General features: G+C 38.9%; 6 protein-coding genes and 1 non-coding gene across 8 annotated transcripts; 4 read left to right on the plus strand and 3 right to left on the minus strand.

Moving 5' to 3' along the window:
• On the minus strand, nt 106-4,588 carry LOC104717525 (protein disulfide-isomerase 5-4). Its single transcript, XM_010435105.2, has 15 exons — nt 4,440-4,588; nt 3,906-3,996; nt 3,668-3,762; nt 3,360-3,417; nt 2,921-3,105; nt 2,743-2,800; nt 2,321-2,361; nt 2,172-2,246; nt 1,583-1,639; nt 1,410-1,476; nt 1,158-1,301; nt 842-1,063; nt 614-766; nt 428-505; nt 106-343 (listed from the first exon to the last, which is right to left on the minus strand). Exons 1-15 carry the CDS (start codon nt 4,478-4,480, stop codon nt 266-268), a joined length of 1,443 nt encoding a protein of 480 aa, XP_010433407.1. The 5' UTR covers nt 4,481-4,588; the 3' UTR covers nt 106-265.
• LOC104717526 (tryptophan synthase beta chain 2, chloroplastic) lies at nt 5,048-7,365 on the minus strand. Of its 2 annotated transcripts, XM_010435107.1 has the most exons (6): nt 7,201-7,365; nt 6,701-7,032; nt 6,216-6,572; nt 5,693-6,135; nt 5,511-5,605; nt 5,048-5,417 (listed from the first exon to the last, which is right to left on the minus strand). In XM_010435107.1, exons 2-6 carry the CDS (start codon nt 6,860-6,862, stop codon nt 5,242-5,244), a joined length of 1,233 nt encoding a protein of 410 aa, XP_010433409.1. In that variant the 5' UTR covers nt 6,863-7,032; nt 7,201-7,365; the 3' UTR covers nt 5,048-5,241. The 2 variants fall into 2 exon arrangements, with proteins under 2 accessions (XP_010433409.1, XP_010433408.1); XM_010435106.2 differs by lacking the exon at nt 7,201-7,365 and having other exon boundaries at nt 6,701-7,180.
• LOC104720097 lies at nt 8,768-11,408 on the plus strand. The gene is made up of 2 exons (XM_010438065.1): nt 8,768-9,627; nt 10,187-11,408. Exons 1-2 carry the CDS (start codon nt 8,768-8,770, stop codon nt 11,406-11,408), a joined length of 2,082 nt encoding a protein of 693 aa, XP_010436367.1.
• Nucleotides 11,744-13,211, plus strand: LOC109126808 (uncharacterized mitochondrial protein AtMg00810-like). Its single transcript, XM_019230670.1, has 4 exons — nt 11,744-11,849; nt 11,940-12,058; nt 12,158-12,568; nt 12,651-13,211. The coding sequence occupies exons 1-4, from the start codon at nt 11,744-11,746 to the stop codon at nt 13,209-13,211; spliced, it is 1,197 nt and encodes a 398-aa protein (XP_019086215.1).
• On the plus strand, nt 14,513-18,098 carry LOC104717527 (microtubule-associated protein TORTIFOLIA1-like). The gene is made up of 4 exons (XM_010435108.2): nt 14,513-15,381; nt 15,747-15,938; nt 16,155-17,630; nt 17,730-18,098. Exons 1-4 carry the CDS (start codon nt 14,635-14,637, stop codon nt 17,925-17,927), a joined length of 2,613 nt encoding a protein of 870 aa, XP_010433410.1. The 5' UTR covers nt 14,513-14,634; the 3' UTR covers nt 17,928-18,098.
• On the plus strand, nt 19,588-21,661 carry LOC104717528 (F-box protein At4g27050-like). Its single transcript, XM_010435109.2, is given in 5 exon segments — nt 19,588-19,707; nt 19,971-20,710; nt 20,712-20,933; nt 21,045-21,185; nt 21,281-21,661. Coding segments are annotated over 4 exon segments (1,359 nt in total). The 5' UTR covers nt 19,588-19,707; nt 19,971-20,008; the 3' UTR covers nt 21,575-21,661.
• Nucleotides 21,887-21,958, minus strand: TRNAM-CAU. Its single transcript has one exon. It is a non-coding gene; the product is annotated as a tRNA-Met (tRNA).

The raw sequence follows: 21,961 nt of genomic DNA on the forward strand, positions 1-21,961 counted from the left end.
TTAAACTCTCCAGTTTCGGTGATGAAACCTTGTTGAGGAAAAAGACATTCCATGCTCATGAGTCATGAACCACGAGAAATTTACGAGAGAATCTACTACAAAGACTTGAGAGAGTCGGAGAGATATATAGATATTAATACTCAATATTTGTAACAGTTTTCGAATATATAACTAGATTATTTTGGTCGCGTCTGGCTGTGTAAATATAACAAAAATTTCTGACTCGTTACAGAGGGGAAAACGGAATAAAACCCTGAGGAGGGCTTCAAAAGTTTTTACCAAGTTCAATCTTTTTCATCAGTGTCATGGTGTGGTGAAGAATAGAATCCAAGATTCCGGCCACCTAAACAAAAGCAAAAACACAGTCATATGATAATACATTAATGAACTGTAACATGAAGAATAGGCTTCTAACTTCTTTACTAACCGTGAAGACACCACCGATAATGGCGCATACGTTGGTGATGAAATGGGAGAAGGACTTGGAGTTTTCTGTTATAAGAACCTGCAAACAAACAAAGAAAAAGATGAGCAGAGTGTAACTTCGACCCACCGTACCAATCCGAAACTGTGTAACACATATAAGGCAGCAAAAGGGGATAATGATGCCTACCTGCATCGGTGAGAGCTCGAAGTGAAACTTGGCGACTGGTAAATAGTAACTTTGAGCAACACTGCTATGTGCTGTGTACTCATACTCTTCAATCATAACCTGTCCATTGCTTTTCACTACCTCTGTCTTTACTATTTGAAGATAATGCTCGATCTGTCCATGGAGAACAACACCTTAAAGCATGATTAGACGATTTAAATAGTAGTTATTGAGTTTTTACAAACTTACAGTAACATTAGGGCCGAGATCACGTTGGTTTATGAAGGGACGTCCGTCCAAACGGTCATGGTTTCGGCCTAGATAAGGTGATAAGCGCTTTAGCTCAGAAAATTTCTGAGGCAAAATCCTCCGCCCAAATGATAGATGGTTAACAACATGGGACATATTCATCTGAGAAGTATCAAAGGAATGAGATCCCGAACGAGCTGAAACCATCAAGTTGCCTGGAACCTGCAAAAACCATAGGGTAGTAACTGTTAAAGTGTTTGAGTGATCTAAAAGGCAGACAGACAAACAAATAGTATTCTCCCAATTAAATGCTTACTTTCTTTACGCGCATGTATCCTTCAATTCTACATCCTCCAGTAGAAGGTGCCTTTTTTAGAGTTCTCGATGAATTGTCTGATTTGTCCTCCAGTGCTAGATGATGGGGCTCTAGATGGATTGGTTCAACCAGACTCACCATCATCTATAGGAGAAGGTAAAATATTTAGAAACAAGCTACAAATGAAGCGCGAACAGCGACTCTTGTCTTACTTTTCTAAGGGACACGGAAAAGAAGTTGAAAAGAAACTACCTTCACTAAGCTTTCCGTATCACGATCTCCATAGTAGGATTCATGATCGTGGTGTGCATTGTCATCCCTATTAAGCAGATGAAAGAAAAATGGAGAGAATTAATTTAGGAGAATCGAGCAATTGATGGTCATGCATTATATGAACAAGTGAACTCGCAGTCCAGTTCTCTTACTTCAAATCACTGCCTTTGCGGAAAATGCGAATAGATGGATACCCTTGTATGTGATTCCTGGATATTATTTGCAGAGAAAATTATGAGCATACCTTAAAGCTGGTATACGTTTCCAGAGAATGCATTATGCTATAGCTAATGAAGTCCTAAGGAGATCCCCGAACCTATGTATGGTATGCCTTTCTTTGGTTCTGACCATAACTTTCTGTTGAAGAGGTGCATGTAATATTTTAACTTAAACAAAAAGTATCTATACGAAGCCAATACAAAAAATGAAGTAACTGACTATTCCTTCCTCTAGTAATAAATTAAAAATGCGTCTTAGACCTTAGTTAAAGAGAAATGAGTTAGAGTCTTAGAGACATCTCAGATATTCCACATTGTCACCAATGCATTACTGGCTAATATACTAGCCCACCCTCCTAAACACTTTTTTTTGCACATATTCAAATGATGTATTCGGTGGAAAGGAGTCTATTCTTAGTTATATTATGCATACTTAAGAAGCTATGGATAGTACTTTTTGCACTGTATAGTTAAGTTTTCATAGCTTAAGATGGAAAGGCAGATAAAATATGAAAGGATATACCTCCGACAGAGATCAGCTTCTTGGGTGCAGTCAACTTTTGCCACGAGAACACGTCCGTCCATTTCTGGATCATATCTACCAAAAACAAGAAAGTTACGAGGAAAAATACTTTTACAGACTCTTTATGGAAAGAGAGTATAATGGCATACCTCTCTTTTATTTGTTTTGCTGCCTTCTCCCATGATGGTTTCTGAAAATGGAGACAAGTTATAGGCTTCGCATAAATATCAGCAAAAATACCTATTTACAGTAGATAAAGTGCCACCAGATACTAATCTACTTTATAAGTTAGATATTCAACATCAAGTTGATCCTTATACAAGTCTAGTCTTTCCATGAGGAAATTATTACGACTTCAGAGTTCAGCCAAAGAGAATTCTCAGGAAAGATTGACTAGGTTACCGTAAATTGCACTGTTAGCGCGTCTTAGGCACCATACATGTATTAAAATTTCTTCTAGTAGGAACACTAATATAACCCTTGCCAAAAGGCAGCAAAATATGGTTCTGGCTGAAAACTATGCTGTGACATCTAGAATATAGGAGACGTAGACAGCAGATAAGGGAATTACCAGGAGATTACACCAATAGCACCAGGGTGCAAAGAAATTAACAACCAAGATTGGAAATCTGCAAAATGTATGCTTCATATGTTGTCACCAGAACAATAAACAAGTACGTACTAGGAATAGATTCGTAGTATTTTTGTATCTATGTATGAAATGCACAATACAGTCTTAAAATCCTTACTGATGTGTAACTGTGTCAAAGTTGCGCCCAGTAAGTGATACCGAATCTTCAGCTACTTCTTCACCAGTTTCATCTCCATGATTAATGAGCGATAAAACTTCCCCAGCGTGAAACTCAGAACCAGTGGGTCTCATATTTGAATCAATAGAAAACTTCCGAATTGTCTTTGTTACATTTAGCCTGTTCTGAAAACCAAAGTTAGCAAAATCAGGAGAGGGAACAACCAAAAATTTCAAGCGACCAAATGGATAAATGTTCAAAAAGAATAACACTATTTTAAAAATTTGACAATTTCGGATTCCTTCAAGAATATATTGTAAGGTCCAAACTTTTTGGACGCACATAGCAGATAATTAAATACTTTTAGAAATAAAGATTTCTCAAGAGCAAAAGAAAAAAGACAGAGATTAAAATGAATTAATGATGAAACCAAACTTACAGTTCCTAATACGTCGCTGACATCCAGAGATGCAAATTCACATGATAGTGAGGGAAAGCTGCCATAAAATAGAATCTGTATCTGGTTAGCAATCAGATAGATGCTGAATTTTGCATAACTTTGACTGGGCCACACATGTGGCATTTCTGAAGAGATAAGTTATACTATGCACTCAACAAATAACGGGGTGTGCAAAATAAAATAACGTGCTAGCATACACTAGGGTAACACTTATACACTCTTTAACCTGTCAAAACATTGACACTATAAGAAATTTGTGCTGATAAACAAAACTGAGTATAATGTACCTTATGTTAAAATCTAAGCGCAAGAAGTCTCCATCCGAGCTCCTGTCAACAATAACCGATGTTGAAGTGCTGACAGCCAAATAATTATTCAATTCCTGCAAAACGAATTTGCAAAGTCAAAACAGCATTCATATTTCCTTCCTAAAGATACAAACTGACGTTAGTCGCTAACATAACACCAGAACAATCGCCATTGTATGTCATAGTCGTCAGCAAGTCCAGTGAGCTTGAAACTTACCATTCCAAATAAAAATAGCATAGAGAGTGCTGCTACAATGGACAGTCCAGCACCAGACAGAGTCGCCTCTGTCAAATCCCTCGGGATTTTCCTGCAAACAGGGAAATTCAAAAGAATATATAAACTATACAATTATCGCCCAGATTCACAAATCTCAGTTTCTAATCCAACTTTGAAACATTTCCCCCAAAATTCAACAAAACCGAAATCGAAGTGACTAAGAAAACATCTTAAACCCCAGATAATATAAACACTTGTTAACAGTCCAATTTCAGAAAGAGATCAAATGAAAAATTTGACAATGCATATACAAAACCTACAACTTCAGGATCGAGTGTCCACGACTAAACCCTATCACTAATCAGCAACGAAATCCACAAAATGCAGATGCTCCCCAGGAAATATTCACAATAAAGTATCAATTTAATTATGCCGCTGCCGTAGATCGAGAAAATTCGAAGTCTACAAAACAGGAGGAAGCTAAGCTGGAGAAATCTGGGAAGCGAATACAAAAATGGTGAAACAGAAACAAACCTGTAGAAATCAACGGATTTGATCTTGCTAGTGGAGACCATCTTCTTCGGATAAAGAGTCAACTGGGAATCAAACAAGAGCTGCTTGGCTAATGGCTACTTCTATAAGCTTCGAGGACGAAGCACCTCCCGTGTGATTTTTTTTATTATCTTCATCGTACAGATTTGAAACTCCTCCCCCAACCTAATAAATTGCAACACTAGCCCCCTCTGCTTTGACTTGTTTCGCATTTGACCCAAATAGTTTTATAGAAACAAGTTAGCACCCTTCTCAGTTCTCACTTGTTTCAATCAAACCCATTTTATCAGATATTTTGGTGTGAGTGAAGGTGCAAATGAATATTTTAGACCAATACACAAGTCTGGAATATAATGGACACCATTATGTAGTAACTAGCGTATTCATGTTTACAAGTTTCTAACCTTGTTATTGTTATCTGTCTCTGCTTTGGTTACCATTTCTGCGAGGATCATTGCATTGATCCATCGTGTCGTATTCTTTACCATCATTACTTCTTCTTCATGTTCTAGATTCTTGTTCAGTGTTTTGATCGAAGTTGTTTATATGATTGTAAAACTAAAAACACCAGCTAAGTTAAAGAACAAAACAGTTTGAAGTTCTTCTAATAACATCAATCGTTCCAAAGAACATTCTTATTTATAGGATACATTGATAAAATTTGTTCTCTTCTTAACCTTCTGATCCAAACTTCTGGATTCCAGACCAGAACAAAGAACTAACAAACTACATCAAACTATCAAAGAAATATCACTGTGTGAAACTGAAAGAAATCTTTTGTTGTTTAAACTTCGAGATACTTGATGGCAGTCTGAACATCCTTGTCGCCTCTCCCACTGAAGTTTAAGACCACTCTGGCTCCATCAGGTAGCGTCGGACAAAGCTTCTCGAGATGGGCCAATGCGTGCGATGTCTCCAATGCTGGGATTATTCCCTCCAACCGAGACACTCTCTTGAACGCTACATGGGGAGATTAAGAATACACGAATGCAAGTTCTCATGAGATGTGAAAGAAACATATAAAGTAAGACAAATGATGTGCCGGTTAAGTACCTTCTAAGGCTTCTTCATCTGTAACGCTATAGTATTCAGCCCGTCCCATGTCTTTAAGGAAACTATGCTCGGGTCCGACTCCAGGGTAGTCCAATCTGATTACATAACTTTTACTCCTTAGATAAAGGTGACAGACATAATCATGGCTTAAAACAAGATTTGAACAGAGAGAAATCTCGTACCCGGCACTGATGGAGTGTGGTTCAATGATTTGACCATCATCATCTTGCAGCAAGTAACTCATAGCTCCGTGGAGTACACCGACATCTCCTTTTGTCAATGTGGCAGCGTGTTTGCCGCTGTCCAATCCAAATCCAGCGGCTTCCACACCGATCATTCGAATCTCTGTGTCATCGACAAATTCATGGAAGAGTCCCATAGCATTCGAACCCCCACCAACACAAGCAACCAGAACATCAGGCTTCCCACCCCATTTCTCCATTGCTTGTCTCCTTGTTTCTTTACCAATCACAGCATGAAAGTCTCTGACCATCATAGGATAAGGATGAGGACCCGCAACAGATCCCAATATGTAATGTGTAGTCTCCACATTTGTCACCCAATCCCTTATAGCTTCGGAAGTTGCATCCTTTAAAGTCGCTGTTCCAGAGTGGACTCGTCTAACCTACAAGCACCATCATTAGATAACAACAATTCAAAAGCATTGCGACTTTACACAAGATTTATGCATAGAATTCACATCACCTCAGCACCTAGAAGACGCATCCTGAACACATTAAGAGCTTGTCTCTCCATATCTTGAGCACCCATGTAGATAATGCACTGCAAACCAAAACGTGCACACACGGTAGCTGTGGCTACACCATGCTGACCAGCCCCTGTCTCAGCGATAATCCGTTTCTTTCCTAAACGTTTGGCGAGAAGAGCCTGAGCCACAGCGTTGTTGATCTTGTGAGCACCGGTGTGGTTCAAGTCTTCCCTTTTGAGGTATATGAGAGGTCCTTCACCGTTTTCTCTGCGGTAATGCTCAGTAAGCCTCTCAGCAAAGTAAAGCGGACTCTCCCGACCAACGTAGTCTTTCAAGATCTCTGCCAATTCTTTCTATAGTTGCATCAAACATCAATCTCAGACATTGCCTAACAAACGAATTAACCAGAAAAGACTTCCAAACTTTCGAATTGAGTCAATATAGAGGAGACAAGATGAAAAATAGAACCGGCCTAATTTACCTGAAAATCTTGGTCGGTGGCGAGAGCATAGAAAGCGGTTTCGAGTTCAGAGAGGGCGTGCATTAGAGTTTCAGGGACGTACTTGCCGCCGAACTTGCCGAACCGACCGAACGAATCGGGTCGTTGCCACAGGCGAGAATCAGATCCAGCGGCCTCCGTCATGAGAATAGATGGGTCCTTGGCGATGGTACAGGAGACGGAGAACGAAGAAGAGGAGCGTGAGCGAGAGGATGGCAGAGGGGTAAATAGAGGGAGTTTGGAGGGCGATTTCAGATGATGGGTCGATTCGGAAGAAGCTGAAACGGATGGTCTGAAAGTAGCAGCAGCGGTGCCTGTTGCGGTGGCCATTATTAGTGTGAGAATATCTTTTTATCTATTTCTCAAAGACAAAAAAAGATTTGTTTTGCTGACAAGAATCTTGAAAGTGAGGGGTTTTTTTATAGACTCGGTTATTAAAACACATACTACAAAGAAACAAAAGTAGAGGAGGAAATCAGTACCACGTTAACTTGTTTGCGAACAAGGGAAAAATCAAAATATTGAAAGAGGAGGTTGGTGAGAGAACGGGGGCGGTGTAATTTTGGGGGTTGGATGTGTTTATCACATGCCTAACTTAGTGTCCATCTATCTTTTTTTTTTTTGGTAAACTTCTAGTTCTATGTATTGTAGTCGGCTTTGGACAAAGATGACGTAATGTACAATATATCATTCTTCTGAAAGGACACTTATTTAAAAACGATTAAGGTTTGAACTAGTCGTAGGCTCATAGCGGACGGATAAAGAAAGGTAGTAGCACACATACAGTAAAATCTCTATAAATAATAAAGTCGAGACCAAAAAAATTTATTAATTTATAAAAGTTTTAATTTATCGATAAATTAATATTTTATTAATTTATGAAGATATTCTTATTTTTTAATTTATAATATTAACTATTGTAACAAGATGAATGCCAATTGTTTACTAAATTATCTAGGTAAAAATAATAAATGTTAGAAGTTTAGAGTTTAGAAAAAATTGTTATTATTAATGATGAAGTCGAAGGGTAATGATGAAGTCGAAGAAGATATTGCGGTACATTTAGAACCAGTTACTAAAGAAGCAATTATCACATCTAGTACTCTCTATAATTTTTGGATGCGATTTAAGAAGACAACAATTAAAAAGATTAGAGTTGAGCTCCAACAAGAATGCAAATTCAATAATAGGCAAACAACAATAGAATCATATTTCACTAGATTTTCTTAGATATATATATGTATATATATATTAGTTTATTTGATTATTAATTTATGATATTGATGGGACCATAATTTTACATAGGATTTTCAAAAAAATTATTATCTTATTATTTTATCGAAATGTGTCATTTTTTACACCGGCCTAACTCGGAACCAGAATAATTTATTAATTTATAGCGAGTATTAATTTATAAAGGTTCTAGTGTAACTTTATTATTCAGTTTTTGAACTAAACCGTTATACATTTTGGAGTACGATTTTGAATCGGATATAACTTTTTTTCTTTGAATAATGGTTGCATCAATTTTTGTTGTTGTTGTTTTTGTGTGTGTGTGTGTCTTCATCTAACGAACGGATTAATCTGCTCTCCGCTCTTCTTTTATTTCAATCTTTCAAAAACTTAATAGTCTTGTTTTTCTTTTTTGCCAGGACTAATAGTGTTGTCCTCATCATTTTTCTTTCTTCGTTTTAGTATTCTTTAATTTAGTTGGTATATCGAATTTTCAGCTTATATCATTGAGTAGTATTAGGAGGTTTAGTATCTAGGATATTTTCCTAAGATATCTTTCTATATTGTTAAGGCAATAGAAATGTTTAACTTCTATTTAGACATATCCTTTTCCTATTCTTTAGCATCTTCTTTTTCTATATAAACATGTAAACCTTGACAGATGATTCAATAAAAAAGACAGAGCAATTTATTAGTTTAACATGATATCAGAGCCACCCTTTGGCCTGTACGAATTGCTCTAGAAACCTTATTTTTAAAAAATTCTTCTTCTTTTTCTTCTTTTCGTTTCAAACCTCTCTTCTCTATTCTTCAAATATGGGTAATACCTATAAAGACATCGAAACAAGCAAGTCTTTGAATGATCAAACCTTGATCTCTCCTTATTTTCTTCATGCCTCTGATCATACTGGTCAAGTCCAAACTCCAATTCTTCTAAACGGCTCTAACTACGAACGATGGGCAAAACTAATGACCAACTCTCTTCACACCAAAAGAAAACTAGGGTTCATTAACGGAACTCTCCTCCGATCCACGACAGACCCAGACGAAGCAGAACGATGGGATATGGTCAACTCAATGATCATTGGTTGGATCTATAGCAGCATCGAGCCCTATCTTCGATCATCTATTTCTGTTGTTTCTGATGCATCGGTCATGTGGGCTGCTTTGAAAGGGCGGTTCTCTACAAGTGATGACACACGAGTTCGTCAACTCCGTGCGGAGTTAGCCGCCTGCAGACAAGACGGCCGAACCGTTGAAGAATACTTTGGCAAACTCAAAGTGTATTGGGATGATCCGTCCGATTTTGAAGCAGCTTTCACTTGTTGTTGTGGTAATGATCGCTGCTCCTCTATGATCAAACACCGTAAGATTCAAGACAAGACGTTCAATCATCAGTTTCTTACGAGCCTCGACAACAACAGATTTGGAACAGCTAGATCCAACCTTCTTAGCCGCCTTTGTGATCTCACTCTTGAGAGCGTGTATTCTCAGATAAAGCAAGAAGAGACCCATCTCAACACTACTCGACGAACCAAAGATAAAAGCAGCGTTATTGGCTTCTCGGCAACATCGGCTACAATCACCAAACCAAATACCTCTATGACATGTACTCATTGTGGTCGCACAGGACACGAGAAACAACAATGCTTCAAGGTTGTTGGTTATCCAGAATGGTGGGGGGNGGGGGGGGGGGGGGGTACAGCTGACTCTCGGACGAGGAAACTCAAGTCGTGGTCGAGGTTCTGTTCGAGGACGAAACAGAGGAGGACGTGGTTGTTACTCAGCGCACCAAGCAGGCTTGTTAGGATCACACCCTGCAAGTTCACACACCACTGATGTTTCAACCTCCACTACAAGCGATTCTGGAATCCCAAATCTCACCCAAAGTCAGTGGAACTCAATTGCTAACTTCATGACTAGTAAGAAGCAAAAAAACACCGACAAACTCTCCGGTAAGACAGAAAAACTTGTCATCTTTGGCACCAGTAGTCGATACGATATCATTATTGATTCTGGTGCATCTCACCATATGACTGGCCACATAAACTTGTTGACAAATTTATTTAAAATCGATCCCATTGCCATTGCCTTACCGGATGGTGGATTTACATGGGCCACATGTCAGGGCACACTAAATCTCGGGGGAAAATTAGTCCTTCATCGAGTCTTCTATGCCCCTGATTTATCTATGACTCTCATCTCAGTCTCTCAATTGTTGGATGAAATTTCCAGTTCTGTGATATTTACGAAACGCTTTTGTGCGATACATGACCAAGCTTCGAGGATTTTGATTGTTGTGGGTGAGAAGAGCAATGGGGTTTATCACTTGACTGGTGTGGTTGTTCCTCAGGCTCATCGTGTTGGTTGCAGTGATGTTCGCGCCTTGTGGCACATGCGGCTAGGTCATCCGTCGTCAAAAGTGTTATCTTTTCTTTCTGATTTAGGAGGTTTTTCATATAATGTTAGTGATTTGGAGGAGCTTTGTGATACTTGCCTTCGTGCAAAACAAACTCGTGTTTCTTTTCAAGATAGTTCAAATAAAGCGGATGATTTATTTTCAATGATTCACTATGATGTTAAGGGTCCCTACCGTGAAAAATCAACAACTGGAGCATCTTATTTCTTGACTATTGTTGATGATTTCTCAAGAGCAGTTTGGACACATTTACTTCTCGAAAAATCACAGGTAGCGGATGTTCTCAAGAACTTTCTCGCTTTTGTTCATCGTCAATTCAACAAACAAGTCAAGATCGTTCGTTCTGATAATGTAACAGAATTTCTTTGCCTTCGCAAATTCTTTGATTCTCAAGGAATAATTCATCAGACATCTTGTGTTGCTACTCCTCAACAAAATGGCCGTGTTGAACGCAAACATCGTCATATCCTGAATGTGGTGAGGTCTTTGTTGCTTGAAGCCAAGCTTCCTGCACGGTTTTGGGGAGAAAGTATCCTCGCAGCCACTCATCTCATCAACTGCACTCCCTCTGTTCTTCTTCTCGGTAAATCACCTTTTGAAGTTCTCTTTCAGAAACCTCCTGCTTATGATGACTTGCGGACCTTCGGCTGTCTCTATTATGCTCACAAAGTTCGTCGCTCCAATGATAAATTTAAAGAGAGAGGTGTTAGGTGTATGTTTCTTGGCTATCCCTTCGGCAAGAAAGGATGGATTGTCTTTGACTTTGAAAATGATAAAACGTTTGTTTCCCGTGATGCCATTTTTCATGAGAATGTCTTTCCCTTCCACTCCTTTGACTCTTCTATGGCGGACTCTTTAACGGTTGTCTCTCCCTCTTCTGTTCATCCTAGTTTCTTCGATGACATTGATTCACCCTCTTTGACAGGGGGAGCATCACTGCTCCTCCCACTCCGGCATCTTCTAGTAACCCTCCAGATACGTCTCCACCAACACCAAAGACTGATCCGTCTTCGCCCACATGACCAGATCCTCAAGTAACAAGTGATATTGTTGCCTCTCCGGATCTTGGCTGTGGAAAACGGATCACCAAGCCTAATGTTCGTCTCTCCGGCTACCAACTCTACTCGGCTACGTCTTGTGATAAACCTCACCTCACGTCTCCCAATCAAGATTCCTCAAGTAAGTGTACTTATCCACTAACAGCTTTTCTTGCATATCAACGGTTTTCTGAATCCCAGCAGGCTTTCCTTGACAAAATTACGGCTTGCATGGAACCCGCAAGCTTTCAAGAGGCAATTCAATATCTTGAATGGCGTCAGGCTATGCAGGCTGATATTGATTCTCTTGAAAAACAACACACATGAGACGTCACTATGTTACTTCCGAACAAACATGCTCTAGGTTGCAAATGGGTCTTCAAACTCAAGTATCGTTCTGCCGGAACTTTGGAGCGATACAAAACTCGTCTCGTTATCTTTGGTAATTGTCAACAAGAAGGCGAAGATTATAATGAAACTTTTGCTCCGGTTGCCAAGATGACTACTGTCCGGTTTCTTCTTTAAGTTGCAGCAACAAAGAATTGGGATTTGTTTCAGACGGATGTGCATAATGCTTTTCTTCATGGTGATCTTGAAGAGGAAGTATACATGAAACCACCACCTGGTTTCTCTGCTCTGGATAAAGCAAAGGTGTGTAAGTTTAGGAAGTCTCTCTATGGGTTGAAATAGGCTCCTCGTTGTTGGTTCTCCAAGTTATCAAAGTCTCTTCTAGCATTTGGCTTTACTCAGAATAGGAAGGATTACTCTTTGTTCTCTTATACCCGTGGTCCAACTCGTCTTCATGTCTTGGTGTATGTTGATGAGTTAAGCATCAGCAGCAATGATCCCACTCTTACCACTAAATTCAAGGCTTATATGAGTCAATGTTTTCACATGAAGGATCTCGGGATTCTTAAGTATTTTCTTGGGATTAAGGTGTCCCGTGCTCAGGAAGGTATTTATCTCTCTCAAAGGAAGTATGCCTTGGATATCATTTCAGAATGTGGTTTGACTGGTTCCAAGCCGTTTGATACACCGATCGAACAAAATCACACTCTTGGCAAAGATGATGGTCCATTGCTTGACAATCCCGCACAATATCGCCGTCTAGTGGGTCGTCTGGTTTACTTAATATTCACGCGACCTGAGTTAAGTTATGTGGTACACATACTCGCTCAGTTCTTAAAGACGCCCCGTCTCAAACATTGGGAAGCCGCTACTTGGGTGGTTCAATACTTGAAAGGAACACCCTACTCGGGTGGTTCAATACTTGAAAGGAACACCCGGACATGGCGTGTTCTTAAGTTCTGACTCGGATCTTTCTCTCGTCACCTATTGTGATTCTGATTACAATACTTGTCCATTCTCCCGCCGCTCTTTAACTGGTTATGTGGTTTCTCTTGGTGGTTCTCCAGTGTCTTGGAAAACGAAGAAACAACAGGTTGTCTCTCGTTCTTCGGCTGAAGCCGTATACATGGCTATGTCAATGGCTCTCTGTGAAGTTAAGTGGCTTAAGGAACTTCTTCTCACTTTCGGTGTCACACATTCTGCTCATGTTGCTTTCTTTTGTGATAATGAAGCAGCTCTTCACATTGCTGCTAACCCAGTCTTCCACGAATGCACCAAACATATCGAAAGTGATTGTCATTTTGTTCGTGATGCGGTTCAAGATGGTACCATTTCTACTCATCACGTTTTTTCCGAGGAGCAGGTTGCGGATTTTCTTATTAAAGCACTTGGTCGACAACAATTTGACTATCTACTCCGCAAGATGGGAGTTCGTGATCTCCACTCACCATCTTAAAGGGGAGTATTAGGCGGTTTAGTATCTAGGATATTTTCCTAAGATATCTTTCTATATTATTAAGGCAATAGATATGTTTAACTTCTATTTAGATATATCATTTTTCTATTCTTTAGCATCTTCTTTTTCTATATAAACATGTAAATTTTGATAGATGATTCAATAAGAAGGAGAGAGCAATTTATTAGTTTAACAAGTAGTGACTCGTTTTAACGTGCCCATTTTTTTTTTTTTTTGGAGTTCACGTTAATGCAATGGAGTGGACATTGAATAAGTTACATACACCAATATATGAGTCGATATTTTAGTTTCTTCTTTCATATCGTCCTTATTAAGAAACCATCATATGACGCACACCTGAATAAATAATCTCACTTTAAGAAAAAAGAAATATTTCAACCAAAGTAAAACAAAACGAGAATGTTGATATCGAAGATAACCAGTGGTTTAAAGTGATCAAAACAAACGACCGTGACTTTCAATGTCCCGATGCATATCATACGTATTCAAACGTACTGTACGTACATATTTATATTTTAGGAAAAGTGACAACTAATGGATTTATGGATCATGAAACAAGAAATATTCTCTTTAGTCTACTTAAACAATAAATAATCTGCGAAGACCTTGAAAAATTTCGCAAGGTCCTTGATGGTATGTTACGGTTCTTTATTCTTACCTCCTTCGAGACTTCGAGTATAAACTCTGTTTCATGCCCTTTTAAGTATTTATGTCATTAGGGAAATGCACGTTATACCAAGTGAAATTCCTTAAAGCATTCGTTAACGAATTGCACGTTATAGTGCTCGTATATTATTAATTTAAGCCGATACGTCATACTGAATCACACAACCACAATTAATCCATATTGTAGAGCATGGTTTCTAATCAGTGTTATTGCATGTCTCTCAGGTATGAAAATGTTCTAACTTGTTTTTTTGCCTGGATTTTTATATTATGGCAGGTCTCACAACCAAAATGTAAACAAAATTAATCACAGATGAATCCTGTAACTATGAGTTTGAACAAAGCATTTATGTACGAATTTTGGAATCCATAACAATCACAATCAACCAATCAATTAAAAGACATTACACAATGGTTAAATACGAAAAAAACCCCACTTAAAATATTTCCAAAATACGTATATATTAAAAACAAACTTCATACACTTTTCCGCGTCTAATGAAAATTATCCAGATACTGTATTTGTAATTTTTAACGTTATATTCATTATTTTATAATTTAAAAAGTTAATATACAGATAAAATTGAGCGACACATTTTCTAATTTCCCTTTAATTTATTTCATCGCAGTCTCTTAACAGTTACACTTTTGAGTGTCAGATCTCGTCTTTCTTTCTTCTCCAATCCATCACCCTTCTTCTCCGATTCATCCCAATCTCTTCGTCGGACGTTTCAAAATGAGCACACCCACTACCACGTCCGGTTCGGCGGCGAAACCAACTAGACCAGCGAGGTCGTCGTCGTCGTCGAGTGTGGCAGCTAGGTCATCCTCTAATTCCGGTTCCCTCACTTCTTTCCAAGCAATGGTGGAGCTGAAACAAAAGATCCTCACCTCTATCTCCAAACTCGCCGATCGAGATACATACCAGATCGCCGTCGAAGATCTCGAGAAAACTATCCAGTCTCTCACTCCCGAAACCCTACCGATGTTTCTTAACTGTCTCTACGATTCGTGCTCCGATCCGAAACCTGCTGTGAAAAAGGAGTGTCTCCATCTTCTCTCGTACGTTTGTAGTCTCCATTGCGATTCCACGGCTGCGCATCTCACTAAAATCATAGCTCAGATTGTGAAAAGGTTGAAGGATTCGGATTCTGGAGTTAGGGATGCTTGTAGGGATACGATTGGTGCGTTGTCTGGGATTTATCTAAAGGGGAAAGAAGAAGGGACCAATAATAATAATAATACTGGTGCAGCTTCATCGGCTGTGGGTTTATTCGTTAAGCCATTGTTTGAGGCAATGGGAGAGCAGAACAAAGTTGTACAATCTGGAGCTGCTATTTGTATGGCCAGGATGGTGGAATCTGCTGCTAGTCCTCCAGTTACTTCTTTCCAAAAGCTATGCCCTAGAATCTGCAAGCTTTTGAGCAATTCTAGTTTCTTGGCTAAGGCTTCTCTTTTGCCTGTTGTTTCAAGTCTGTCTCAGGTTTATACGGAACCCTTTTTTTATCTCCTTTTCATGTTTTAGAGAATGCGCACTATGTTTGTTGTGGTGAATGGAAGATTATGTCGAAATTAGTGTCAGTCAGTATGTAGAACACAAAGCTTTTAGTCCACATATCAGAAGCTTTAGTCCATAGATCAATGTCTTGAGGTTTAGTCTTAATCCGACTTCTATGTGTTGATGAAGTTTATCTTGTTGTTGTGGTTTTGATTAGGGCTTATAAGTTTCAGTGAAATTTAAGGGGTTTAGGCATGTTTCTTTTTATTTCTGGTAGTTCATTGCTAGTTTCTTCAATTGTTAAACTTTTCTATTAAAATGAGAAGTAAAGAGCAATAAATTTGGTCCAGGTGGGAGCCATTGCGCCTCAGAGCTTGGAGTCATTGCTAGAAAGTATCCATGATTGCCTTGGAAGTACAGATTGGGTGACACGAAAGGCTGCAGCTGAGACATTGACTGCATTGGCGTCACATTCAAGCGGATTAGTTAAGGAAAAAACAGATTCCACTATTACCGTGCTTGAGACCTGTCGGTTTGACAAGGTAGCTATCTTTTCTTCTCCAATTAAGCCTTCCCTTTTTATTTTTATAATGGTTACATATCTCAAGTAATTAGTCATCTATAACTTTTGTTTCACTTCTAAGCTTTGAAATGGATTTTGTAAACGATGGAGAGTTTCACATTCATCAAAACTTTATTAGTTTGGACATGTAAATATTCTTCCCTAGGCAGTTTAATGATGGTATTTTCTTGGACAGATAAAACCTGTCAGGGAAAGTGTGACAGAGGCGCTGCAGTTATGGAAGAAGATTTCTGGAAAATATGTCGATGGTGCTCCAGATGAGTCAAAGCATTCATCTGGTGAGCAGCTTGGATCAGAGAAGAACGAGGATAAAAGGTCTAATCTAGCAGATTTAATGAAAAAGGAGGCATCCGATGGTTCCACACTCTCACCAGAAACTGCTGCTAAAGGAAAAGGAGGTCTTCCTGCAGCAGTACTGTTGAAGAAGAAAGCACCTGTCTTAAGTGACAAAGATTTTAATCCTGAATTTTTCCAGAGACTAGAACGAAGGCAATCCGTGGAAGTAGTAGTCCCTCGCAGATGTAAAAACAACGAAGAGGAAGAATCAGGACTCGATGATCTCAACGCCTTGGGATCTTCAAATCGCTTCAAGAACATCCAAGTAGATGATAAACAGGTAAAAGGTAGGTTTGATGCGAACGGATCACAGGCAGGGACATCTGGTGATGATAAGGCTGGTGTTGTAAATGGAATAGAGACACCTGGAAACCACGCTGCTGTCTCCAATACTGATAACCAATCTGAAGGATCCTTCACAAGTAATAGAGGAAATTGGTCAGCCATCCAGAGGCAGTTGTTGCAGCTAGAGAGACAACAGACAAATCTTATGAACATGCTCCAAGAGTTTATTGGTGGCTCACATGATAGTATGGTGACCTTAGAGGGCAGGGTAAGAGCTTTAGAGAGGATTATCGAAGACATGGCAAGAGATCTTTCAATATCATCAGGTCGCAGGGGTAATCTCACAGCTGGATTTGGCAAGTATAATAGCTTTGCTAACTATCCAACTGGAAAGTATAATGGCCGAGCTCCAGGAGACAGAGGCTCACAACCGGATGGAGCTATGAGGGGAAGGATGTGGAGTTCTGACATGGGGGATGACTGGTACATGCCTCCACATGCTGCTTCCAGAAATGGACAAGCCGGGCCAAGAAGATCACCTCGGTCAGAGCAATATGAGAATGAGCACATGGGGAATGGCAGGAGAGGTTGGGATAACAAAGCAGCTGGAACTATTAGATTTGGTGAAGGCCCTTCAGCAAGAAGTGTGTGGCAAGCCTCAAAGGATGAAGCTACACTTGAAGCTATCAGAGTAGCCGGCGAGGATGGTGCAGTCCCTCGTCCAAACCGAGTGGCGGTTGCCCCTGAAGCTGAAGCCATGGGAGATGATGAACACGAAGGGCAGGAACGTGACCCAATATGGGCTTCATGGAGTAATGCAATGCACTCACTCCGTGTTGGCGACATTGATGCTGCTTATACAGAAGTCCTTTGCGCTGGTGACCAGCACTTGATCATAAAGCTGGTGGACAGGACGGGACCTTCTCTTGACCAGATGTCAAATGAGATTGCAAATGAAGCTCTAAATTTCATCGCTCAGTTTCTGCTGGATCATAATCTCTACGACATCTGCTTATCTTGGATTCAACAGGTAGATCCTTTACAGTAAAATGGCTTCCAAGAATCACATCACATTGATGTTTGGTCTTAATCTTCCTCTCTCTTTTGTTTTTTTGATCGCCATTTGCAGCTGCTGGAATTGCTTTTACAAGACGGTGCAGACACGTTTGGAGTTCCTATGGAACTGAAGACAGAAATCTTGTACAACTTACAAGACGCATGCTCGACGATGGATCCACCTGAAGACTGGGAAGGCCCTGCGCCGGAACAGCTTGTGGTGCAGTTGGCATCAGTTTGGGAAATCGATCTCCAACAGTTCGACAAGTAAACATAAGCTTGTGAACAGAGCTTAACTTCAGTACCGTTGTTGTTCATAATTTTCGTACAGACATGATTCGACATCTAGAGTTTGATTTTTCTTCTAGAGTAAAAAAAAAAAAAAAACCCAGTAAAAGATGACTTTTGAATTGAAATATTGCTACGTATTTGAGCTTAATTATCAATTAGGGCCAAAGCAAAAAAATAAAAATATATATATATATAGTAGGATAGGCCTGGGCATTCGGTTAACCATTCGGTTTCGGTTCGGTTGTATTCGGTTTCGGTTATTTTGGATATAGTAATATAGTAACCATTTGGATATTTTTGAAATTTCGGTTCGGTTCGGTTCGGTTTCTTTCGGTTCGGTTTCGGTTTGGTTATTTAAATAAATAACCATAACTAACATAAATTATATTAACATTAACCAAATAAACCAAATATAACCAAAACTAACCGAATATAACCAAAATTAACCAAATATACAATAACAAAAATACAAAAAAGGGAAAAATATGGATTCAATTTTACAAAATAGTATTTAACTTTGTAAATTCAAAATAATAACATTTACATATATTGATTATTTAAAATATTTAATTGTTTTGAATCTAGAAATAATTTATATTTTAAGTTTATTTTATAGTTTTGCATAATATTAAGTATATAATATTTGATATCTTCTAGGTTTTCGGATATTTCGGTTAACCATTTAATTGTCGGTTCGGTTCGGTTCGGTTTCGGTTAGTTTGGATATAGATTTTTACTAACCATTCGGGTATTTGAAAAATTTCGGTTCGGTTCGGTTTGGTTTTTTCGGTTCGGTTTCGGTCGGTTATTTGGTTATCGGTTATTTTGCCCAGCCCTATAGTAGGAGTACAAAAGTAGAGAGAGATAATCTTTACGTGTTTTTATCTTAATAAACAGCTAAAATTTTAATTTCCATCAATTTCGTAAGAGATAGAATGGGTAAAATAACAAAAATATATCAAGGTACTACACTACTACTACTAGTAGGCATGCCAATTAGGGCTAAAAGCCCGCGGGCTAGCCCGGCTTGGCCCTAAAAAGTATCGGATTCAGACTTAAATATATATATATATATATATATCTAGAAAAAATTGGATTTTTTAGGCTTAGATATATGGTTTTTCAGATTTAGCCCAACGGGGCTCGGACCAACCCAAAAAGTCATTTAACAAATATATTTGTATTTTTTTTTTTTAACATTTTGTTTGATTGATAATTTATTGTAAATAAAGTTTAAAACCCTAATTCTAGTTTTCATATTTACCTAATAACCTTACTTAATTCTCTTAAAATTTAATCTTTGATATTGTATGTAAATTATATATTGCTTTATTTGGTTAAAGTATAAAAAAATTATTTAGCTTTAAACATTTTCTTTTAAATTAAGTTGGTTGTAGTGAATATGTAGATGAGTTATTAAAATTTTGATTGATTTGTTTTCTGTTGCACCTTTAAACAATGCATTTTAAGATTTATAAGTTTAAATTTTTAATCTGTAAGATAAGTTCAGAAAAGCCCGAAAACCCTATAACATTGTTAGGATCGGGCTCTGGCTTTGAAATATAGGCTCGAAAATATTTTAGACCAGGCTGAGCTCAAACATATGGGGGCTTTACCGGTTTCGGGTTGGGCCGGGCCGGGCCAACCCGATTGACACCCCTAACTACTAGCCTATTTTCAACCTATTCTCCTGATCTCCTCTCTCGATTGCTTCTTCTTCCTCGATCATCAACTGGAGGGAGTTCCTTCTTCGAAGAAAGGTTTGTGTCGATCTTGGATCAGAACTAGAGTTGAAACGATTGATAATTGCAATATATACAACAAAGTTATCTCTGTAATGTTGATCTGAATTCTTTGATCACAAGTTATTTCTGCATTAGACCACTTCTTAGGCTTCAATTTTGTTGATATATCAGTCTAAGAGCTCCTTTTAGAGATTCTGATATTTTCATCACTTCTTGTAATTTATTGTAAAAAACTCTTAGTATAGATTTGGTTTGAATTTTTTCTTATTCTTTTGCAGGCATAAGAAAAGGAAAGAGCTTATTATAGTCTGTCTGTATGGCTACAGATCTGATCAGCAATCTCCCCGATGATGTTCTTGGCAAAATCCTGTCTTTTGTTCCGACAAAGCTTGCTGCTTCAACGTCTGTTCTGTCCAAGAGGTGGAGGAACCTGCTTCCTCTTGTAGACACCCTTGACTTTGATGAATCGATGCTTTTCTATCCCAACAAAAAAGTGGGAAACGTAAAAGCAACAAATCGTCATAGTCGTCTTCGCCGTCGACATCGCTTCTCTGATTTCGTGGACAAGACACTTGCTCTGTTAAGCAATTCTCCTCGCATCAAGAAATGTTCTCTGATATGTGACTACGAAGAGGACGAATCTCGCATCAACCGTTGGATCCGCACTGTGCTAGACCGCGGCTGCTTGGAGATGAACTTAGCGTCACGCTATTCTCTCTGTATAGATTCTCAACTTTTCACAAGCAACACACTGGTTAAACTCACCATCTCCGATGGATTTCATCCTGTAGGCCGTCTTCCCCTTGACGGTTTGTTTTTCCCCGCGCTCAAGACACTTACTCTCCTTTCAGTATCGTTTTCATCTCTTGACATGCATAAGTTCTTCATCCATGGCTGCCCTGCGCTAGAGGAAGTATTCATAGATGTTTGGATGTCATACTTGTCAAGTCCAAACGTCAAGCGAGTTACCATCACTAGTGATTTTGATGACAAATTCCATCTTCGTAGCATTGAGCTTTAAGACACCTAGTCTTCTCTACCTTGACTACTCTAGTTATGTTGCGGGTGTTCATTATGTTGTTTTGGATTCGCTCGTCGAAGCTAAACTGGATATTCGATTATACGAGTCATATGAGGATGATGACGGTCCATTGTGGAGTGAATTTAATGGCAATGTTACGAGTCTGCTTGAGGGGATCAGAACCATTAAGAGCCTTCACTTGTCTCGTTATTCTCTCGAGGTCAGTTTTTTTGTTACTTCTTCTTTTGATAGTCTTCACATGTAGGAGAGCCAGTATAGTGCTCTACCTAGCAAGGTCTCTGACTTGGTAATATTGGCTTATACATATCAGGTGTTTTACTTTTGTTGTAATAAAATACCGGTGTTCGACGATCATTTTTATTTATCTATCGAAAGTGATGAGGATATAGGCTGGCAAGTAATGCCAAGCCTGCTCGAAAGCTCCCCAAATCTACAAACTTTAGTCATCAAGGTATCATCTATTTTATAGAAATTAATCAAGCACACATCATATATTTCATTGTTGTCGCTATGCATGTCAAACATGTTGTTGTTTGTGATTTTCAGGGTCTTGTGCACAAAGTTACAGACTGGTGTGGAGACGCGTGCGCTTGCATCCGTATGAAGGACATGGAGTTAGAATGTATTTTGTCTAATTGTCGAGTGAAGGTGCTCGAGATTTCAGGGTACGGAGGAAGTTTTAGAGAGCTGAAACAGATGAGGTATTTCTTGGGGAAGTTGGAATGTCTTGAAACTGTGAAAATTGGCGTAGAAGAGGACAGCAAGAACCTTAATTACGTGCAAGCTAATGTAATGGCTCTCCCCAAGGTCTCATCAAAATGCAAGATTCAGTTCATCTGATTGTTTTTGTTCACATATGGGTTTTTTTTTTCTTCTTCTTTTCCCAAACTGATTATACAATGGATCCATAATCATAGATTTTCTTATTTATTATAATAAAAGTTATGCTTTTGTTTTATAAATGCATTGTCTTCGATATCATCAAAGTAATAGATCTACCCATTTTAGTATGTTGGACCTTTAAAAAGGATGATCTAGAACAACGGTACTCAAGTCAACCACACTGGTTGCTCAAGGGGCTTTCGACCAAAGCTGCTTTTATAGAGAGGGACAAAGAGGTAAGGTAAAAAAAAAAAACAAAACCTTTAGAATTATCAGAGCCAGGTTTCGATCCTGGGACCTGTGGGTTATGGGCCCACCACGCTTCCGCTGCGCCACTCTGATTTG

Source organism: Camelina sativa, chromosome 10 (assembly GCF_000633955.1).
Source record: "Camelina sativa cultivar DH55 chromosome 10, Cs, whole genome shotgun sequence".
NCBI lineage: Eukaryota > Viridiplantae > Streptophyta > Magnoliopsida > Brassicales > Brassicaceae > Camelina > Camelina sativa.